At 41.1% G+C, this 16,771-nt stretch overlaps 1 protein-coding gene across 1 annotated transcript in view; it reads right to left on the bottom strand.

Moving 5' to 3' along the window:
* The window catches only part of LOC106517492 (transcriptional activator GLI3), a gene marked incomplete at its 3' end in the record, with an annotated part of 48,153 nt that extends 33,980 nt beyond the window's left edge, over nucleotides 1–14,173 (bottom strand). The window contains 2 exon segments of the mRNA XM_014008365.1: nucleotides 3,427–3,600; nucleotides 14,044–14,173. Coding sequence (XP_013863819.1) covers nucleotides 3,427–3,559 — 133 coding nt within the window.
* Between the last annotated feature and the right edge of the window lie 2,598 nt (nucleotides 14,174–16,771).

Raw genomic sequence — 16,771 nt, 5'->3', positions numbered from 1 at the left:
TATTATTATTATTATTATTATTATTATTATTATTATTATTTGAAATCACAGAAGTCAACAAAAGAATTAGGGGACTTTGTGTTCCACCTGCCTGCTGAATGATGAGGATTGAGGAGGATAGCAACACTGCCCCCCCTCCCCCTTCCCACCAACTCACCCAAAATTTCTCCTAGAGCACCAATCCTAGCATTGTCACAACTCAAATGGCCCTTTTGAGCCGTCACTTTGGAGTTTAGGGGGCACAGAGATGAATGGCACACCAGATGAAGCCAACGTTTAGTTCAACATGCGAGAACTCTGCATCCAGACTCAATAGTTACTCAACTCGGACAAAACTAGGCCTGTTGTGATTAGCTATAAATCAAATAATCGTACGATAAATTAAAAAAAGGTAGATCATTTTTGTTTTCTTTTTCTACTCCTTAGCGTAGGGCGGAGTGAACTCTCTCGTCGGGTATTTTCCTGGCGCATGGTTTCGTRACCTCTGTAGCATGAGAGCCTCGTGAACAGGCATTTAGCTAAAGGAGCGTCTTCGGTTGTCCGACGCCTTCTTTCAGCTGGCGACGCCTCAGGACGCCCTCAGGGCACCGTGCCCATTTTTGGGTTCAGCATGAGTTGTTGTTTTTTTTTCGTACCCTTCGCAAGCRGCATGAGGKTAACCGMAATTATTTTATGAAGCCAGAATAAATTGTGCCAGCTTGGATAGAGGTGTGTAACGATGTYACAGCTTCAGTAGTTKTTGTGTTKTTTATCACAAACTCTGCTCCCAGTCCGTCCGTAACTTCACGTAAATTGCATAAACTTCCGTAAGTTTCYCAAGTTTCTGCGGGAAGTGATTTTACAGCTTCAGTAGCTGTTGATCATTATATTAGTTTAAAATGGTCTCCAAACAATATTAYTWTTTATCGCAACAATTTATCGTCCAGCAAAATGTCTYATTGTGACAGGCTGAGACAAAACTACGTTGGGGATAAAGAAGGTAAAGCAGAGAAAATAGAGTGAATGAATCTTAGTTCTTGGTTTGTTTTGAAAGAGCAAGCGAAACATCCATCACATCACCTGCCCTTCTTAATTTTTTTTTTCGATTTTTCACATCTTATCAAATCGCTTGGCCATGGTGCGCCGCTTCACGGCAGGAAGTATTTTTGCAAGACCTTTTCTTTAAAAAAAAGTCAGTCGTGGGGGGCTCCACAGCTGCTCACAATTACCTTTTGTTTGGATGGAAGCGGCAGGACCGGGGCTACAAGGGTTAACGTTGAGGCGAGTGTAGGGTTACACCTGATAAAAGGTTAAGAGTTCTGGGGGCGAACTGAGAATGCCCTATAATTATAACCACACAAAGAATGTGTAAGCAATATTATGATTCCAAGACAGAGATTAAGAKCTAAAAAAGGCTACGTTTTTTTATTTTACTTCTTATCAAGTGAAGTCTACAACTGCTAAAGGACTAATGTAGTATTTGCGAGTGTGGCATCATAGTGCACCCCTCAGCAAGGTTTTCAAGACAGACCATGTGCTGTTCGAAGGCGTAATTACAAGGACATTATGAAGAAAAATCCACAATCACAGAGCCAAATTACATCCATGCTTTTTCCACAACTAACTTTTCTTCCTTGCCGTACCTTTAATGAATAAAGCCGTGCTGGCCATCTGGGAATGAGTAAGAGCGAGCGTTTTCCCAAGATGCTTCAGGATGCATTACCTTACCCACTTCCTGTGATAACTCCCATCTGGAGGCCGAGCCAGAGCAACTTATTTACCCCTTTCCCGGGTCGTTTCGTTCCCATTCACACATGGGATGATGGCATTTGGCATCGGCAGAGTCAGAAAACACTCCGTCAAGCCACCAGCCCCGGCTCTTCGAGCAAATTCTCCACATCCAAAACCGTCCAAATCCTCTCACAGCTAATGAGCACAGCTGCAGCTTAAGATGTGGTGATCTCAACTCTCGTTATGTTATGACTTTCCAAGGCTTTCCAGAAAAACAACGAGGGAAAAAATGTCATCTAATACTTTCTCTTCCCAGCCAAAGATTTGAAAATGAAAAAGCCGAACGATGACACACTTAATGAACCGCGAGCTCTGCACCACTTTTAATGGCATGTGTTGAAGACGTTGCTGTGTAAACATGCCAGAGTTGCTACCAGTGAGTGTTGTATGAGACCCGTGTAAATTCATGAGAATTGTGCAAGAATCTCTGAGAGTGTACACTTCTTAATCATGGTTTTGATGAGTTGGCCAACAAATATGAGGTCAAGACGAACTCTGAACAAATAAAAGACCAAGCACTGCTTGAAAAAAAATTAAATGGTATGTTGACATGAACTTTTTTGTGCATATTTGGGAGTACTGCATTGGTCCAAGTGTATTTTGAAGCAAAGTTACTTGTTTTAGGAAGCAGTAACACACACAAAGCCAAAAACACATTTTCCAAATGAGTTTTACTCCATTTCATGGCCAACTAAAGAACATGGTCAACACTCTTCGATGCTGAAATGCTTTAAATAATGAAGTAAACAGCACATTTTCCTGTTTGTTGCACCCACATATGAATACTTCTAGTTAATTTGCTCCTACACAGTTTACTGAAAACTGGTGTATAATTTATAGTAGAGATGCACGATATATCAGCATTAATATTGGTATCGGCCGATATTGGTCATTTTTTAGAATATTGGTATAAAACTGAGCCGATATTACTAACATCCAATATTGATTTCCCACTTTAAAGCTTTGTTTTTGTTTTTTTTTGTTTTTTTGTTTGTTTGTTTTGGGAGGGGAGACAGTTGGTTGATTGGCATCTGTTTGATCATAATAGTGATATTGATGCTGCACAGCCAGGAATAACTGAAGCAGAGAGCCATGTCAGAGATCTGGTCATTTATTTACCATATCAAAAAAAGACCCAAGTGTGTTTGTGCGTATATGTATAATATAAATTATATGTTTGTATAATATGGTAAATATCGGTTATCGGCCATTACAGCAATAATTGTATCGATATCGGCTGAAATTTTCATATCGGTGCATCCCTAATTTATAGTGTCAAACATTTACTTCTAACGATTAAAACTCACATAAAATAAAGATTTTGACAAAGAAAAGGTTAGAAGAGACAGTTCAAAGTTAGTTTTCCTTTAAATTGTATATACTTGAGTGTAATGTGTATTTATTTGCATTTCTGTTAGCTTTGCTTCTGTATTTTTGTATTATATGTTTACAAGTCATCCCTGCATCCTGTTTCCATATTGATATTTCTGTATAAGATCATCTAAATATCATCTGCATAGAGTGATAGGAGCATCTTATTCAACAATTAAGCTGATAAGTGAACGAGTTTCTACAAACCCACATGTGTTCTTGATCRTTTGAGTAATGTGAACATGAACCACAGAGTTCCAGTATACAGTAACAGGCAATATTTACCATTTGAGGTTGTACTGGAGGCCACTGCTTTCTCACTAATATCAGTGCGTGCAGATGAGCCTTTTGTAGCAACAATGGTCTCTACCCTCTTCTTCTTCTCAGCTGCAGAACTGGCCTGGGACTGGGTCTCCATAGTGACTGCTCATTCCTTAAGACCTCATGGAGACTGGGCAACTGTTGAAAAAGAAAGAAGCACCACAAGATCAATTAGCATATTTGTTTTGATTTAAAAGAGGCTCTGAACGGTATATTCTTTGAGAACGCACAGCTTTCAGCCCCATCACACTTTCTTCAGTTCACAGAAACTCTGCAGCTACCAGTGCTGCCCACTATAAGGTTGGATTTAAAGTTCCTGGTAGGGTTGAGCATACTCGTATCGTGTGCAATTAATTGTCAGAAAAACATTAATCGATTATTTTTTGGCACTTGACGATTTATACGATTAATGCCACCAGGCAGAGTCGGCTCAGTGCTCCTCTCTGCTTCAAATATGACAAACATTAAAAAAAAAGTTCTGTAATTTATTTATCTATCAACACAATTTAAAATTTGATGTATAGCCTGAAGTTTGTAATTTCGACACAGTTTGGAACAGATTTTTATGAAAAGTAAATCTTTCCCACTAAATTGGTCATGTGACCAGGACATAAGGGTGTCCAGGGGATTAATCATTAAATGAATCGTTATCGGCTAAATACCACAATTAATCGTGATTAATTTTTTTGCCAATATTGCCCAACCCTAGTTCCTGGACCTCTCAATCACAAGGTAATGTGACAAATTCTGGCAGTTGTACCGGTCCATGAGAGCTTGCCAAGTATTTCTACAGTTAACCATGTGCAGCCTAGATTTTGTGACCACAAAAATTGTAGGAGCTGACAATGAACGTGCGGCAATCATAAGGTGGCACCAAACAAGTGAATAAAACCATGAGTAGTAAAAGAAATAACAAGGAGTGTTCACTGTTGGCAACATTGGGGCAATTTATCACTCAAGGAATAGAGAAAACAAAAAAAATGCATCAAATTCCTGCTGAGAAATCACTTGAAGTTGTTTTCTTCTGCTCTTTTGGGTTATCAAACCAGCACATTATCGCCACCTGTGGACCTCAAAGTGCAGCTGACTCAAAGAAAATAGTATGGATACAAGAAGAGCGTGTAAGGAAAAAAAAGGTCCCAACATCTTGTGCATGCAGAGACAAAAACCTCTCGATGCATTAAAAAGATAGCGGTACCAATTAGCAAACACGCACACACTGATAACGTTGGCCCACCAGGGAAACAGACATGTTCCTATTATAGGTTGCACCTGGAGGAACATATCCCAGTATCTGCAGAGAGGGGTATGCTGCACAAGTGCACATGAAAATCAAGTCAGCAAAAAAGGTCCACGGTGACACCAAATTGTTCATGGCGTCTGCTGAGAGTTTTGCACACAGTTGAGTAGATTTCTGAGTACCAACATACTAAATGTGTAGTTTTCCAACATGTGTACAGAATGAACGTACGTTCTGAAACAGTTTTGCCACTCTTGTTCCGACACCAAATAAATCCATTTAGACTGTGTGTTATATTTTATTACGTTCATTTTAAAGGGCTTATCTGATAAACTCAAAGTAAAACAGTTTATCAATAAAGTGCTTCAAGACAAGGGTTCTGTTGTGCATCAGTGCAGTGGAAAACTTCATATCCAGTCCTCCCTTTTTTCATGATGCCCAAAGCAGAGCACAGGTCAATCCAGCAGCTCACCCTGATTTATTTTAACTCAAACCTGCTGGGCTCAGATCTGCCTGTCGTGACACTGAGCTCCTCCAGCTCTAATCGCAGTCAAATAACTAAAACTTAGCTTGTCTTCATTTTTTAACGAAACTTTTTGACTTATAGTGCAGAAAACAACAGCTCAATGAAGAGTGTAAGGCAGGACATCCTGACAAGGTTTTATATCTCAGAATAAACGAAAAGGCAGCTTGTGGATATACTGATAATCCCGTTCGAGTACTCGTTTCTTTTTTTTTTTTTTTCAAGAGAGAAAGGAGAAACCTTAAGGGGATACCACAGAGAGAGAGAAACACTCACAGTCCTGAAAAAACAAGACTTGTTTGAAGGCCCCTTTGGGAATATCATGGTGCCGGGCAATTTTTCTTTCAAAGAATAAAGGTGGTTCAAGTTAATGCTGTCTGTGGGTTTAGAAGGGGTTCAGCCAAAAGTCTGGCAGACATGTTGCTCAGTTCAGCACCTCAGAGGCCGTCTACGAGCGCAAATCTATCTAGGTTATGTAGGTCCTCTGATTACGGCTGGTGATCCAACACAACCACTCATTTACTCAAAGTACAGGACATACAGCACAAAATACAGGACAGACTCCATAATTCATGGAAAACCAGTGGAAATATTTAGTCTGACAAGCATTCTCCTTACATTAAAACCCAGCTAATTACCCAGCTGTACTATTTATTTTGCACTCCACTCCATAAACATGCACAGATACAAAGGCGGTAAAGTTAGCTTGAATGCAAAAAGAAATACTGCGGCAGAGACTAGAGGGAGGGTGGGGGGGTGAGGTTTTTTTACCAACTCCCAAAGGAAGGAAGGCAAGGGGGAAGTGTTGAGGGGTAAACTTCAGACAAACACTGTGCGCTTTGTTTGTTTTTTCCCAACCCCCTGAAAAACCACAGTCTGTCATCCGTTCTGACCCGACAACAACATCTGTAAGCAATTGCTTACAAAAGAGAGAGAGAGAGAGAAAAGAGGTGGAGGGGGGAACACAGTGCAATTACAACCCAACCAATCAAAAGAGAATTAAACAAGAACTTGTCCTCTAATCACTCCCGCATGAATACATATGTAGCAATCGTACCCAACCAAAGACATTTTTTGTTCTGCTTGCACAGATACCATCTTTAATCACTTCTGCATGTGTTYGATAAAGTGGCTGCTTTCATTTCTCTGCTTTTTATGCAGGAAATTGTCCAAATGCTTGTGTTGCATGTGAGTATGCAGGTCCATTTGTCGGCTCCTGCATGATCGAGTGGACCTAGGTGCTATTTATTCTTCCCTGTCCTTGTACTTTTAACTCTTTAAAACTGTCCGTAACACATTCTGTTAGCTGGAATTAAAAGGAGAGTTCATATCTTTTAGAGAGAGTTTTTATAGAGAGGCTATAAAGAGTAAGTATTTCCCTGTTATAGATGGCTCTTTGAATGGTCTCAGCTAAACTGAGTGGGGCRTAAACCAGTGGGTTTCTGTTGTTTTATTTTAAAATCTCTAATTAATGTTTTATTAGCYTTCCAAAGAACCCCATTTCATAAGGTAGGAAATAGTGTAAACAACAAAACCTAAAGGGATAGTCTGTGAGTTTGTGAGTGATGTTTTTTTTTAATAGTTAACAACAGCCAGTATCTTAACTGTGAAATCAGTCATAGAGCGTGGCGTATAAAAAAAAAGGGCAAAAGTCTTTCTACATGCTTGACTAAGCCAAACGAGGGCTATTGTTGATAGTTATTTAGGCTTATAAAACTGTTCTTTCTCAAAAATGACATACCTGTATAAAAAACAATACATAATATTAAACCTCTAAACTTTTGCACAACACCTTTTGTTTAGTTTAGTGCTGCTTTTTTCAACCAAACATCCCCAACCCTATGCAAATGTATGTGTGCTGAGCATACACCATTCTATGCAGATGTATGTGGCATATCACAGTCTAAAGCAGTGTTTCCCAACACTGGTCCTCAAGGCACACTCCCCTGCGTGTTTTAGAATTTCCCTGCTTTAACACACCTGATTCATAATGATTGCAGTTCAACAAAAGCCTCTTAACAATGGAAATCAGCTGTGTTGAAGCAGGAAAACATCTTGTGGTAGAAATAATACTTTATGTTTAAGCAAGTAATACATGACATCCTTTAATGACCTAGATTTTCCTGACATGCTGTTCATCTGCAGACAGAATGATTAAAGTCAGAACAAGGTCTGCTAACAACAATAATCATTCTTNAAAGCAGTGTTTCCCAACACTGGTCCTCAAGGCACACTCCCCTGCGTGTTTTAGAATTTCCCTGCTTTAACACACCTGATTCATAATGATTGCAGCTCAACAAAAGCCTCTTAATCAGTTAGCAATGGAAATCAGCTGTGTTGAAGCAGGAAAACATCTAAAACATGCAGGACAGTGTGCCTTGAGGACCAGGGTTGAAAAACACTGGTCTAAAGTCTAAAAGACAAGCCCATGTTTAGCTAGTCATTAGATTAACCTGGACAAAATCTTCAGCATCATGCTMTATGACTGATATCATGGCTGATACTATTAATAACTATATGACAGAATATCTCTTTAATAATGACCAGACTATTGCCGTACTTTAAGATTTGCTTTGTGTTTGAACACGTGTACATGTATGAATGGCTTCTTATAGCCCCCCAGGTGAGACAGGTCAGAGGGKAAAAAAAGCATAAATTCAATGGTCAGGAATGGATTTGAATTGAAGAGGGGGTGAGTAGGAGAAAGCGGGGCATTCCACCGGTCAGGCAAACATTCAGGAGTCCAAGCTATTGAAGCRTGTCTGATGGGCCTTTTGTGCTCCACAAGGCAGGCCACAGTTCCAAAGCAGCAATTAAAAGCTGGACCTTTTCACCCATAATCCCTCTGACCCGGACGCCCACACCCAATTCTGCAGATGTTCCTGTCTCTGTTTGCATCTGTCTGGTTGCTCATTTTTGTACTGTCCAAATTCATCAAAATTTACCAACACAAAAACCCTCCTATCTGCATTTTCAAGACTTTAATGCACRAAAGAAGTCTTATTCTTCCCTAAAGAATTAAACCACTTTTACTTGACCCTTAGGGTCTTCACCACTAAGATCAAATAACAGCAAACAGCAAAATAACCTACAATTTTATAATAGAGTTTTAACAACATATAAATGTTTTATGTATTTAATACCTATCAAACAACTTAAAGAAGTAAAAGAGAGTGTATCTTTATACGTTTCACTGTAATCCTTCCACACAGACAAGGGAGCCGATTAAACAGGTTTAAACACCACAATTTAGACTGTTCCCTCAGAAAATATGAAAAAATCTTATTTTTTAAGCACATTAAGCAAATCAATTTAACATAAATTACACGCCTTTGTGACAAAGGCACTGAGTTGAAAGTCATCTGCAAATTGTAGACATCAAAGGGAAACGTAAAAATAAACTTTTGCCTTTCTTCATGCAAGTTTAAACAAGACTTAATGATATCAAAGAAATAATGACTGTTTTAGCTGCTTTAAGCTTTGTTTTAAGGCACAAACTCACTCAGAATCTGCTGGACATTTCTACCATGAACTCTTGAAGTGTCTCCTTAGATTTGGCAAGCCCCTCTCTCACAAACGGGGGTACTGTATTTGTGTTCATTTCATTAGGGCGACTGCTCAGTGTCGAGGGCCCCCTGAGGGGGGAGACTGGCAGCACTGCAGCATTCATCATCATTACATCAGCGACCACCGAGATCTGCTATCTTAGGCTTATCAACGCTGCACAAACGCATCGCAGCGCAGCGAGTTAAAGGGGAGGGGAGAGATGGGAGATGTAGACGATTGAGGGAGATTGTGGGCAAAAGTGGGATAAGGGACAAAATGAATGGAGGAAAGGGAGGAGTGAGTGAGTGAGTGTGTTTATGTATGCATGCATGCATCTGCGTGCACCTCACTGTGCCCCTGCATGCCGGCACATGTTTCCCTGTGTGCCTAATGTGTGTTTTGCACAATTTGCAGCTATGCCAACAATATTAAGGGCTGCTTCACAGCTGGAATGACTAAAACACTGAGGGGCGAAGAGGGAAAAGGAGGAGGAAGAGTCAAAGCCCCTCAGCAAGATTAGCTGGAGCTAGCATTAAAACACAAAGTGCTTGCTTTGCATGTGTTTGCGTTGGGTGAAATGTGAGGGGATGTGGCTACTTAAGATGACAGAGGACGTGTTTGCTGAGTTTGAAATCCCGGCAAAGGGTTTTTCCTCAAACTTTCTTTTACAGAAACCACATACTTGAAGTTTTGTCTTTGACACCGCACTCTTGGCTTCCCCTTTGACCCCGGAGGACAAAGAGCAAACAGGCGAGTTTGGAATTCGATAACTCCAGTTCACTATTCACCGAAAAAAATTACGATGCTGTGCTCAGATTGCACCAAAGTTGAATCCCATTTCACCATTTCCCCTGAAGGTACATAATGCAGCTCGAGAGTTCCACTCACCTCTACCAGCGCTGTACGGTTCAAGATGTCCTCAACAACTCTTTGACTATTTTGAGAGAATTTGTTGCACAGATCTTTGAGCATGTCCAAGTTTCAAGCAACAAGACTGCGCAACTCATAAAAATTAGAATCTTAGACTCCCAAACGAATGCTGTTTGCCAACTAGTGGTAAACCAGTGATAAACTACTTTTACTTTTCATCTCCAAATTAATGTTAATTTGCGATGGGTAAAGACTGTTCCCTTTTTTTTTTTTTTGCTCTGTCAAACAGATAAGCAGGGCTTTCTGGTTAGTAAAAAAATGAAAATTTTCAGGGGTGCACTTAAAAAAAGTGATATGGCCATAATGACTTTGCATCTGTTTACAGCAGGGCTATTCAACTAAATTTCTCCAGAGGCCACAGTAACTGCAGGCCAACAGCTCAGGGGCCGAACATCCAGCAATTAAAGTCATACTGTACATAAACCAAGTAATACAAAGATCTGTTACCTTTGAAATAGTTTATTTTTGCTGCATTTAATCAATAATACAACATACAGAACCCTATAAAAGTAATGATAATTAAACAATATCAAAAACAAAAATAACATATTTTGCCTTATATTTTCCACAATTTTAACATTTCTGACTTACCAAATTTTTAAAACAATTTTATTTTCACTTTCATTGTTTTATCTTCAACAGTTTGTAGTCTTGGACTGTCTTGGACGTTAATAGAAATGTTTTTACCAGCTTGTAGCCAAGATTCTGATGTTACTGTAGACACAAACATATCTATGATTAMCTAAAAGAACTTAGAGTAATTAAAGCAGAAACCAGGGGTTTGGGCTGAAGAGATGAATGAACCGATTGGTGGGCCAAAGTTTGGTCACTCGTGGACTAGATGTGGCCCGCAGGTCACCAGTTGAATAGCCATGGTTTACAGGAATCTGCAACAAGTGTTTCCTTAATRGGAGTTTCATGTTGAAGGCAAAGAAATTTTAATTCCTATGTTTGGTAAATTTATGTTCAGGGCCAAGATGCAAGGGTAATGTTTGGCCTACAGCTCACAAAATCTCAGATAAAGGCCACTGAAGAGAAATTAGTCACTCCCTGAAACACAYACACACACATACACACACACACACACACACACATAAAAATGTCACATATGCACATGCAAAATGATAAAAAGTTCTTCACATAGGTTTTCGGATCATCTCTTTATTTTCCCACCATAAGCAACTTTTTATGCCTTCTTTGAGGTTGAGGCTGAAATATTTACTAATGAATAAATGAATCATCATTTGAATAAAGTAAAATTTAAGTGATGTTAAATGATACATTTTATAGACATATTTATCTTCATTTAAAAGTACAATCAGCGATCCAAAGGCAAACATCTGGGGCATGTACACCACATAAAATTGTGGAAAATAGAAAGCCTGTTTAGATGTGAAGTGCATTTTTTATTATTTTTCCAAGGACAAACAGCACAACAACACAGACCATGAGTTGCTTTCAGCGCAGCTAATGAGATTATCCTCGTATACGTCTAGGTCCCTCGACCTCTCCACTTCAGATGTTTTGGAGGGGCTGGTGAGGGACCCTGTGCGTTGCACAGCAGAATGAGATGAGTGCATCTTACATTCCCGTGTAACAAACCCACACGTTGTAATCATAATGCTTACACGATGCCTTGTTTGCACTCCCTACCCAGTAGATAAAGGGCAAATAAAGCACGCGCTACAATGGAATTCTTGCTTCGTTTCCCCACAGCCCCTTGCTTATTAGCCTGTTTATTTATATATTTTGACTTTGCATTTGTTYATGAGCCACTTGTTTATTGCAAGTGGGGCTGTGACGACTGAGACAACGGATAATGCCGACAGCTCTGTGGCTGCGGTGGCCCAGTTGTGCCGTATTGGTTTCCGCCTGCTCCCATTTCTCCAAATGCTAAAAACRTAGAGGCTTTGTTTGAGCAGACACTTCGCCTGATTCTTGAGAAGAAAGAAAAGATGCTTGTTCGGCCACTAACTGAAGGCCAAACCAAACAAAGCAACCAATTACTTCAGCAAGTTTAGGAAAGGTCCTCGAGAAAAAGAAAACCATTTGTTTGAAAAGTTTTTTTTTTTTTTTTTAATGTGCACTGGGAACTTTTTAAAAACTTTTAATGTACACATGAATCTAAAGAATTGCTTGAAAGTTCACTCCTTGGAGTATGTTTTGCCTCGACTGCAGCAGCAGCAGCAGCAGCCCCTGTTAGCTAAGTTTTCCATTCAAGTGGCCCCTGCATATGGCAGATGCAGGATAATGGGATCTGTATCCTGTCACAGGGCCTCTCAACTGCAGAGAAAACAGTTCTGTGTTTGTGGAGGCATTCTTCGCGCGAGGCTTTTCGAAGGCGCTCTGAACGATGCCACAACCACGAGCATGACAGCGACATCCTTTGCCGCTCTCGCGGAGCAAAAGAGTACATGTTACACCGTGGGCTGCGTTGCTTGAAAGCACGATTCCTGTGTAACGCATGTGTGTGTGTGTGTGTGTGTGTGTGTGTGTGTGTGTGTGTGTGTGTGTGTGTGTGTGTGTGTAAAAACGGCACGGTGTGTATAGCAGTATCAGCCTCTCTATACACCTTTCTCTAAGTGCAATCACTGCAAGCTGAAGATAAATAGGAGAAGGAACCCAAGGGAGGGGATGAGCAGGAAAAGAGAAATTCCCGTAGTGATGAACACTTCATCCATGCACACATATTTCTCTCTGCCTCCTACTTCTCACACGTGTACCCAGAAAGGGATCAAGCAGATGGATGGTCCTGTGTAAATGTAGTGGCAGCAGGTAGGGCTGACAAAAAGTCTTCTGCTTCGCCCAGGAGACTGAGGAATACACTGCTCTTATTCTCTGTGCCTCAGACACATAAGACAGAGCTGAGATGTTTTTTTTTTTTCTGAACACCATCCGGAGGCGGTACAGCTACAGGTTACACGGTTTTGTGAAACTGCCCTGCCTACTTTTCCCCCCTCTCAATTCAGTTTCTTATTTGTGCTCACTATCTTTGCTTTTCCCTCCTTCTCTCTATCGGTTTCCCGTCCCTTCATTCTACTGTGTCACTGGAATAAGTGTTGAAGCAGAATGAGTCAGTGCCCCTACGTGATTAATGACAGGCTCCGGCGTCTCCGGGGCCGAGCGCTGAAAACAGCCAGGGGGCAGCGCGATAATGCACAATAATAAAGCCAGCAGACAATCAGCCAGGCAAAGCAAGGCCTATTAGCTCGCCCCATCAGGACGGCTAAGTGAGAAATTAGCCCTTCCCAAGCTCCGCCACAATTCATCAAGTGCTGCCCCTGAATCCCCCCTCAAGAAGTCATAATGTTTACTTAAAGACTGGCCTCGATGCCCTAGCGGCGAGCTTTATTGGCTCTTATTAATTCCCGGCCCGGCCCTTGCAGCTATGCCATTTAAACCRAATTAAAGGGGTGAAAATTGGATGAGATGAAGTTGTCTTGGTGTTTGGTTCTCGCGTGATAAAAACGGACGTAAACGGGGGGGGGGGGGGGGGGGGTTTAAAAAAATTGGGATAGGAGGGCAAATAAAATGGAGTATAAAGGAATGCTGAACGTAGCTGTCCTGAAACACGCCACAGTCAGTCAGAGGAATACAGGGAAGAGAAAAAAGAGTGGTGTTTGAAGGGGGGGATGAAGGGGCATTGCTTTAATATTGGACTTCCTGTGTGGATGGGAAAAGATCCAAAAGGGTACAGCCAGGTCATACATTCCAGAGATGCAGAAATGGATGGTTTTAGTTTATCTGTTTCCTCTTATCAGGCACGAAAAAATAATTTAGGATAGGTTCAACCGGTCATAATTTAATACGTCAGAGAAAGACAAGCGGGAGGATACTCAAAAAGTCCATACTGTGTTTACTCGACTGGTCTCAAACCAACAAAACTAAAGTTCTGCATTATTTATTGGTAATTATAATGTCTTGTTAAACAAAAATGCTGAAAGTGCTCACCAAACTTTTTACATTAAAAATGATGCGTTGTTTTGATTTTAATCAACCATTTCCATGCTATAAATGATCAGTCTCTGTCTCTACTTTTCTTGCAGTTGCAAATTTTCAAAGTTTTTCCCTCAAAAGTTGTTCAGGAAAAGCTTTATGTCACGCTGTATAGGAGTGCTGAACCTTGGGCTGGTCTGTAAGTGGAGTAAAGAGTCTCATCTGTGTGAAGTCTGACTGTGTGTTTGCCGGATTGACAGCAGGTGAGTGTGTTCTGTGGAGTAGTATGGAGTATAGCGCAGCGGAGGAGTGAGATCAAAGACAGCGGGAGCTCAGAGGGAGTCCTAGAGACTTCCAGCTCCCTGACGGCTCTCCCCACAGCGGCGTAGGGGAGACAAGTCTCTACCTTCACTTTCATATCAGCCGCAGAGCCCCCCCATTCTTCTGCATGGGCTTCGAAAAGGCTTCACACACGCAAGCGGTCTCAGAGGACTGGGAAGTGCTGCCAAACCTGCATCCCACCTACAGCAACACTCCTACACATGAACACACACACACACACACACACACACACACACTGTTGCTCATCAGAAACAAAAAACACAGTTGCATTTTTCAGCTTGTGAAAGGGTTGAATTTAGAAGAAATTTTTCAGCATGACAAAAAGGAGACCTACAACTAAAGCAAACTTAAGACCAGAAATTAACTGGGTTTTTTATTGGCTATTTGCATTGCTGGTCTTTAAAAAATAGAGCTGTTGGTCAAATTATAAAGCTGATTTGTTAGGATTTAGCCTTTAAGCTTATCATTAAACATAACGATCTCATAGATTTTAAAATGCAATTGCATGTGATTTAGTAATTTAACCCTGGGGTGAGGAGTCAAAACAGATTGTTCACATCCTTACAGGTACAAAATTATCCATATTTTCTTTCCCAAAGTAACATTCTAACAAAAAGATTTGTTTTGAAAAGATTACTTTAAAGTCTTACATTTCCTTGGTAAATAAAATGTTATGTGCAGTGCAATTTTGCAAAGATCTTCACTTTTTTACTTATTTTTAACTATTTTTCCAAGTTACTGAACAGTACAACCAGGCTACCTCCGTATGCAAAAACATACTGCTACAAGAAAATACAAGAAAGCATTTAAGACAAATATATCTTCTGAACATATTTTAATTAGTTTATGGAGTTTTGCCCTTTTGTACCAGGTACAATAGACAAACAAATACTTAGTATGTAAATGTGCTCCTTATACCATTCTACAGTCTCTAAGCTTTGACAGTGATTCAACATCTTCTAATACTTGATCATCTAATATCCTCACATTAGATTTTCACCTCTAATAGTGAAAGAGCACAAGCTGACCAAAGAAACTGGCCAAAAAACATCAATTGGTCTACCTCAACTCAAGAAAATACCACACCGTGGGGATACAACACCATAAAGATGCAATAACAATGTTGCTGGGTGAAAAAGATTTTTAAAAAAAACATAAACTCCAAAAAGTACAATCACAAAATAGCCTCCACCYCCTAAAATTCCTAACAAGGGAAGAAAAGTGCAAGACCATCATTACAGGCAGTCCCCTCAGGCCAAGCTAAACATYTGGGTGTGTTTACCCGTTTCATCTGTTCACGATGCCATCTCAAATAAATTCGAGAACTGCAACGCCACTGCTAAGCAAACACGCTCAACACTTGCCGGCTCGCTCACTCAGCTCTGCGTGCCATTTTCACCCAGCCAGGTCGGCAAATAAACTCATGAGGAGGAGGCCTTAATTGGAGTGTTTGACGGGTGCCTGGGGTTAATTGGGAACCATAGAGAGCAGCTGGCTCCACGGTGGAAGTTGAGACAGGGATAATAAGTTCACCCTTTGCGGGAGAGACAGTTAGTGATGAATCAGATCAGAGAAACGGTGTACTGTAATCATCTTCACATCTCCCCTCCGCCACCTCCTGACAAGCAGAGACAACCTGGCTCGCAGCTACGCAATCTGGCACCTATCACACAGGACTGGCAGTCACAGAAAGGGAGATCATCCAGCAATGCTTCGCACACAGCTTCCCTAACTCGGTCTTCACTCGGCTAATCTCTCCATAACCCTTACCTCCAGGACAAGGAACCWAGTTTATCAGTGCACCGGTCGATGTATGTAAATCTTTCCCAACAATGTGGGTACTAATGGCTTATTACCCTGCGTTAGCGGGTTTGCATTGATCTCTACGCCAGAGGGAGATGAAAAACTAGAGCAGTTCTCTGCTTATATGTAGCAAGCAGGACTATAATCTCATTCCAGCTTGTTTCAATAAAAGACAAACATTAACATAAACCATCTAAAACATTCACCCCCACATCTTCCGTGCAAGAAAAAGGAGGGAAAAAACTTCCCTGGATTACAAGGTAATCAGGCCCAGATGGGATAGTTCTGTCTAACTTTATGTGTCCCTCTAAAGTGCATCTGTCTGTACTGATTATTTACACAAGAAAACAGTTTGTTTCAAGAGGAGAAACTGTTCAGTGAGTTCTATAGAATGCGGGAGAAAGTGATTCTGGTAGCAGTAAAGGGTTTCGATGTAACTCTAAACTCTTCCTTCTGCTAGGAGGGTGGCTGAGGGAGCATTTGGGGGCTGAAGGAAGCCCAGGTAGAGTCATAAGCAGTAATGGGAGGAGACAGGGACTTAGAGCGCCACACAAAAGCCGGGCTTTATAAATAATTCCAAAAGCTAACAGGATCCCTTGTATGTGAAAATCTGTGAAACGCATTCACACACGAATGCGCACACACCCGAAGACCGCCACCAGGGGGAATGGGTTATTCACACCGCTCCGCTGGGGCTGCTGTGGGTCTAACCTGCCCGGATTGGTAAATTTGTGGGGGAATATCTTTCTTGCATAGGTGATGCAAGGAGGAAATCAAGTGTGGAAATGTCCATTCCTGCAAGACACACACACACACACACACACATTTACACACTCAATCACTCATAATGCGGGGCTGCGAAGCACACTGAAGACCTGTCTTGTAAATCTCTTTGTGAAAGCAGCTTTTCGGGGTAGACAGGGGCTTACACTACTGAGCCCTGAGGTAGAGCTGCAGACTCCACTCCCTCTAACCCCCTCCATGGTCTC

The sequence above is a fragment of the Austrofundulus limnaeus genome, unplaced genomic scaffold (genome assembly GCF_001266775.1).
Source record: "Austrofundulus limnaeus strain Quisiro unplaced genomic scaffold, Austrofundulus_limnaeus-1.0 Scaffold49, whole genome shotgun sequence".
Classification (NCBI taxonomy): domain Eukaryota; kingdom Metazoa; phylum Chordata; class Actinopteri; order Cyprinodontiformes; family Rivulidae; genus Austrofundulus; species Austrofundulus limnaeus.
This window is presented reverse-complemented; position numbering and strand designations above follow the sequence as displayed.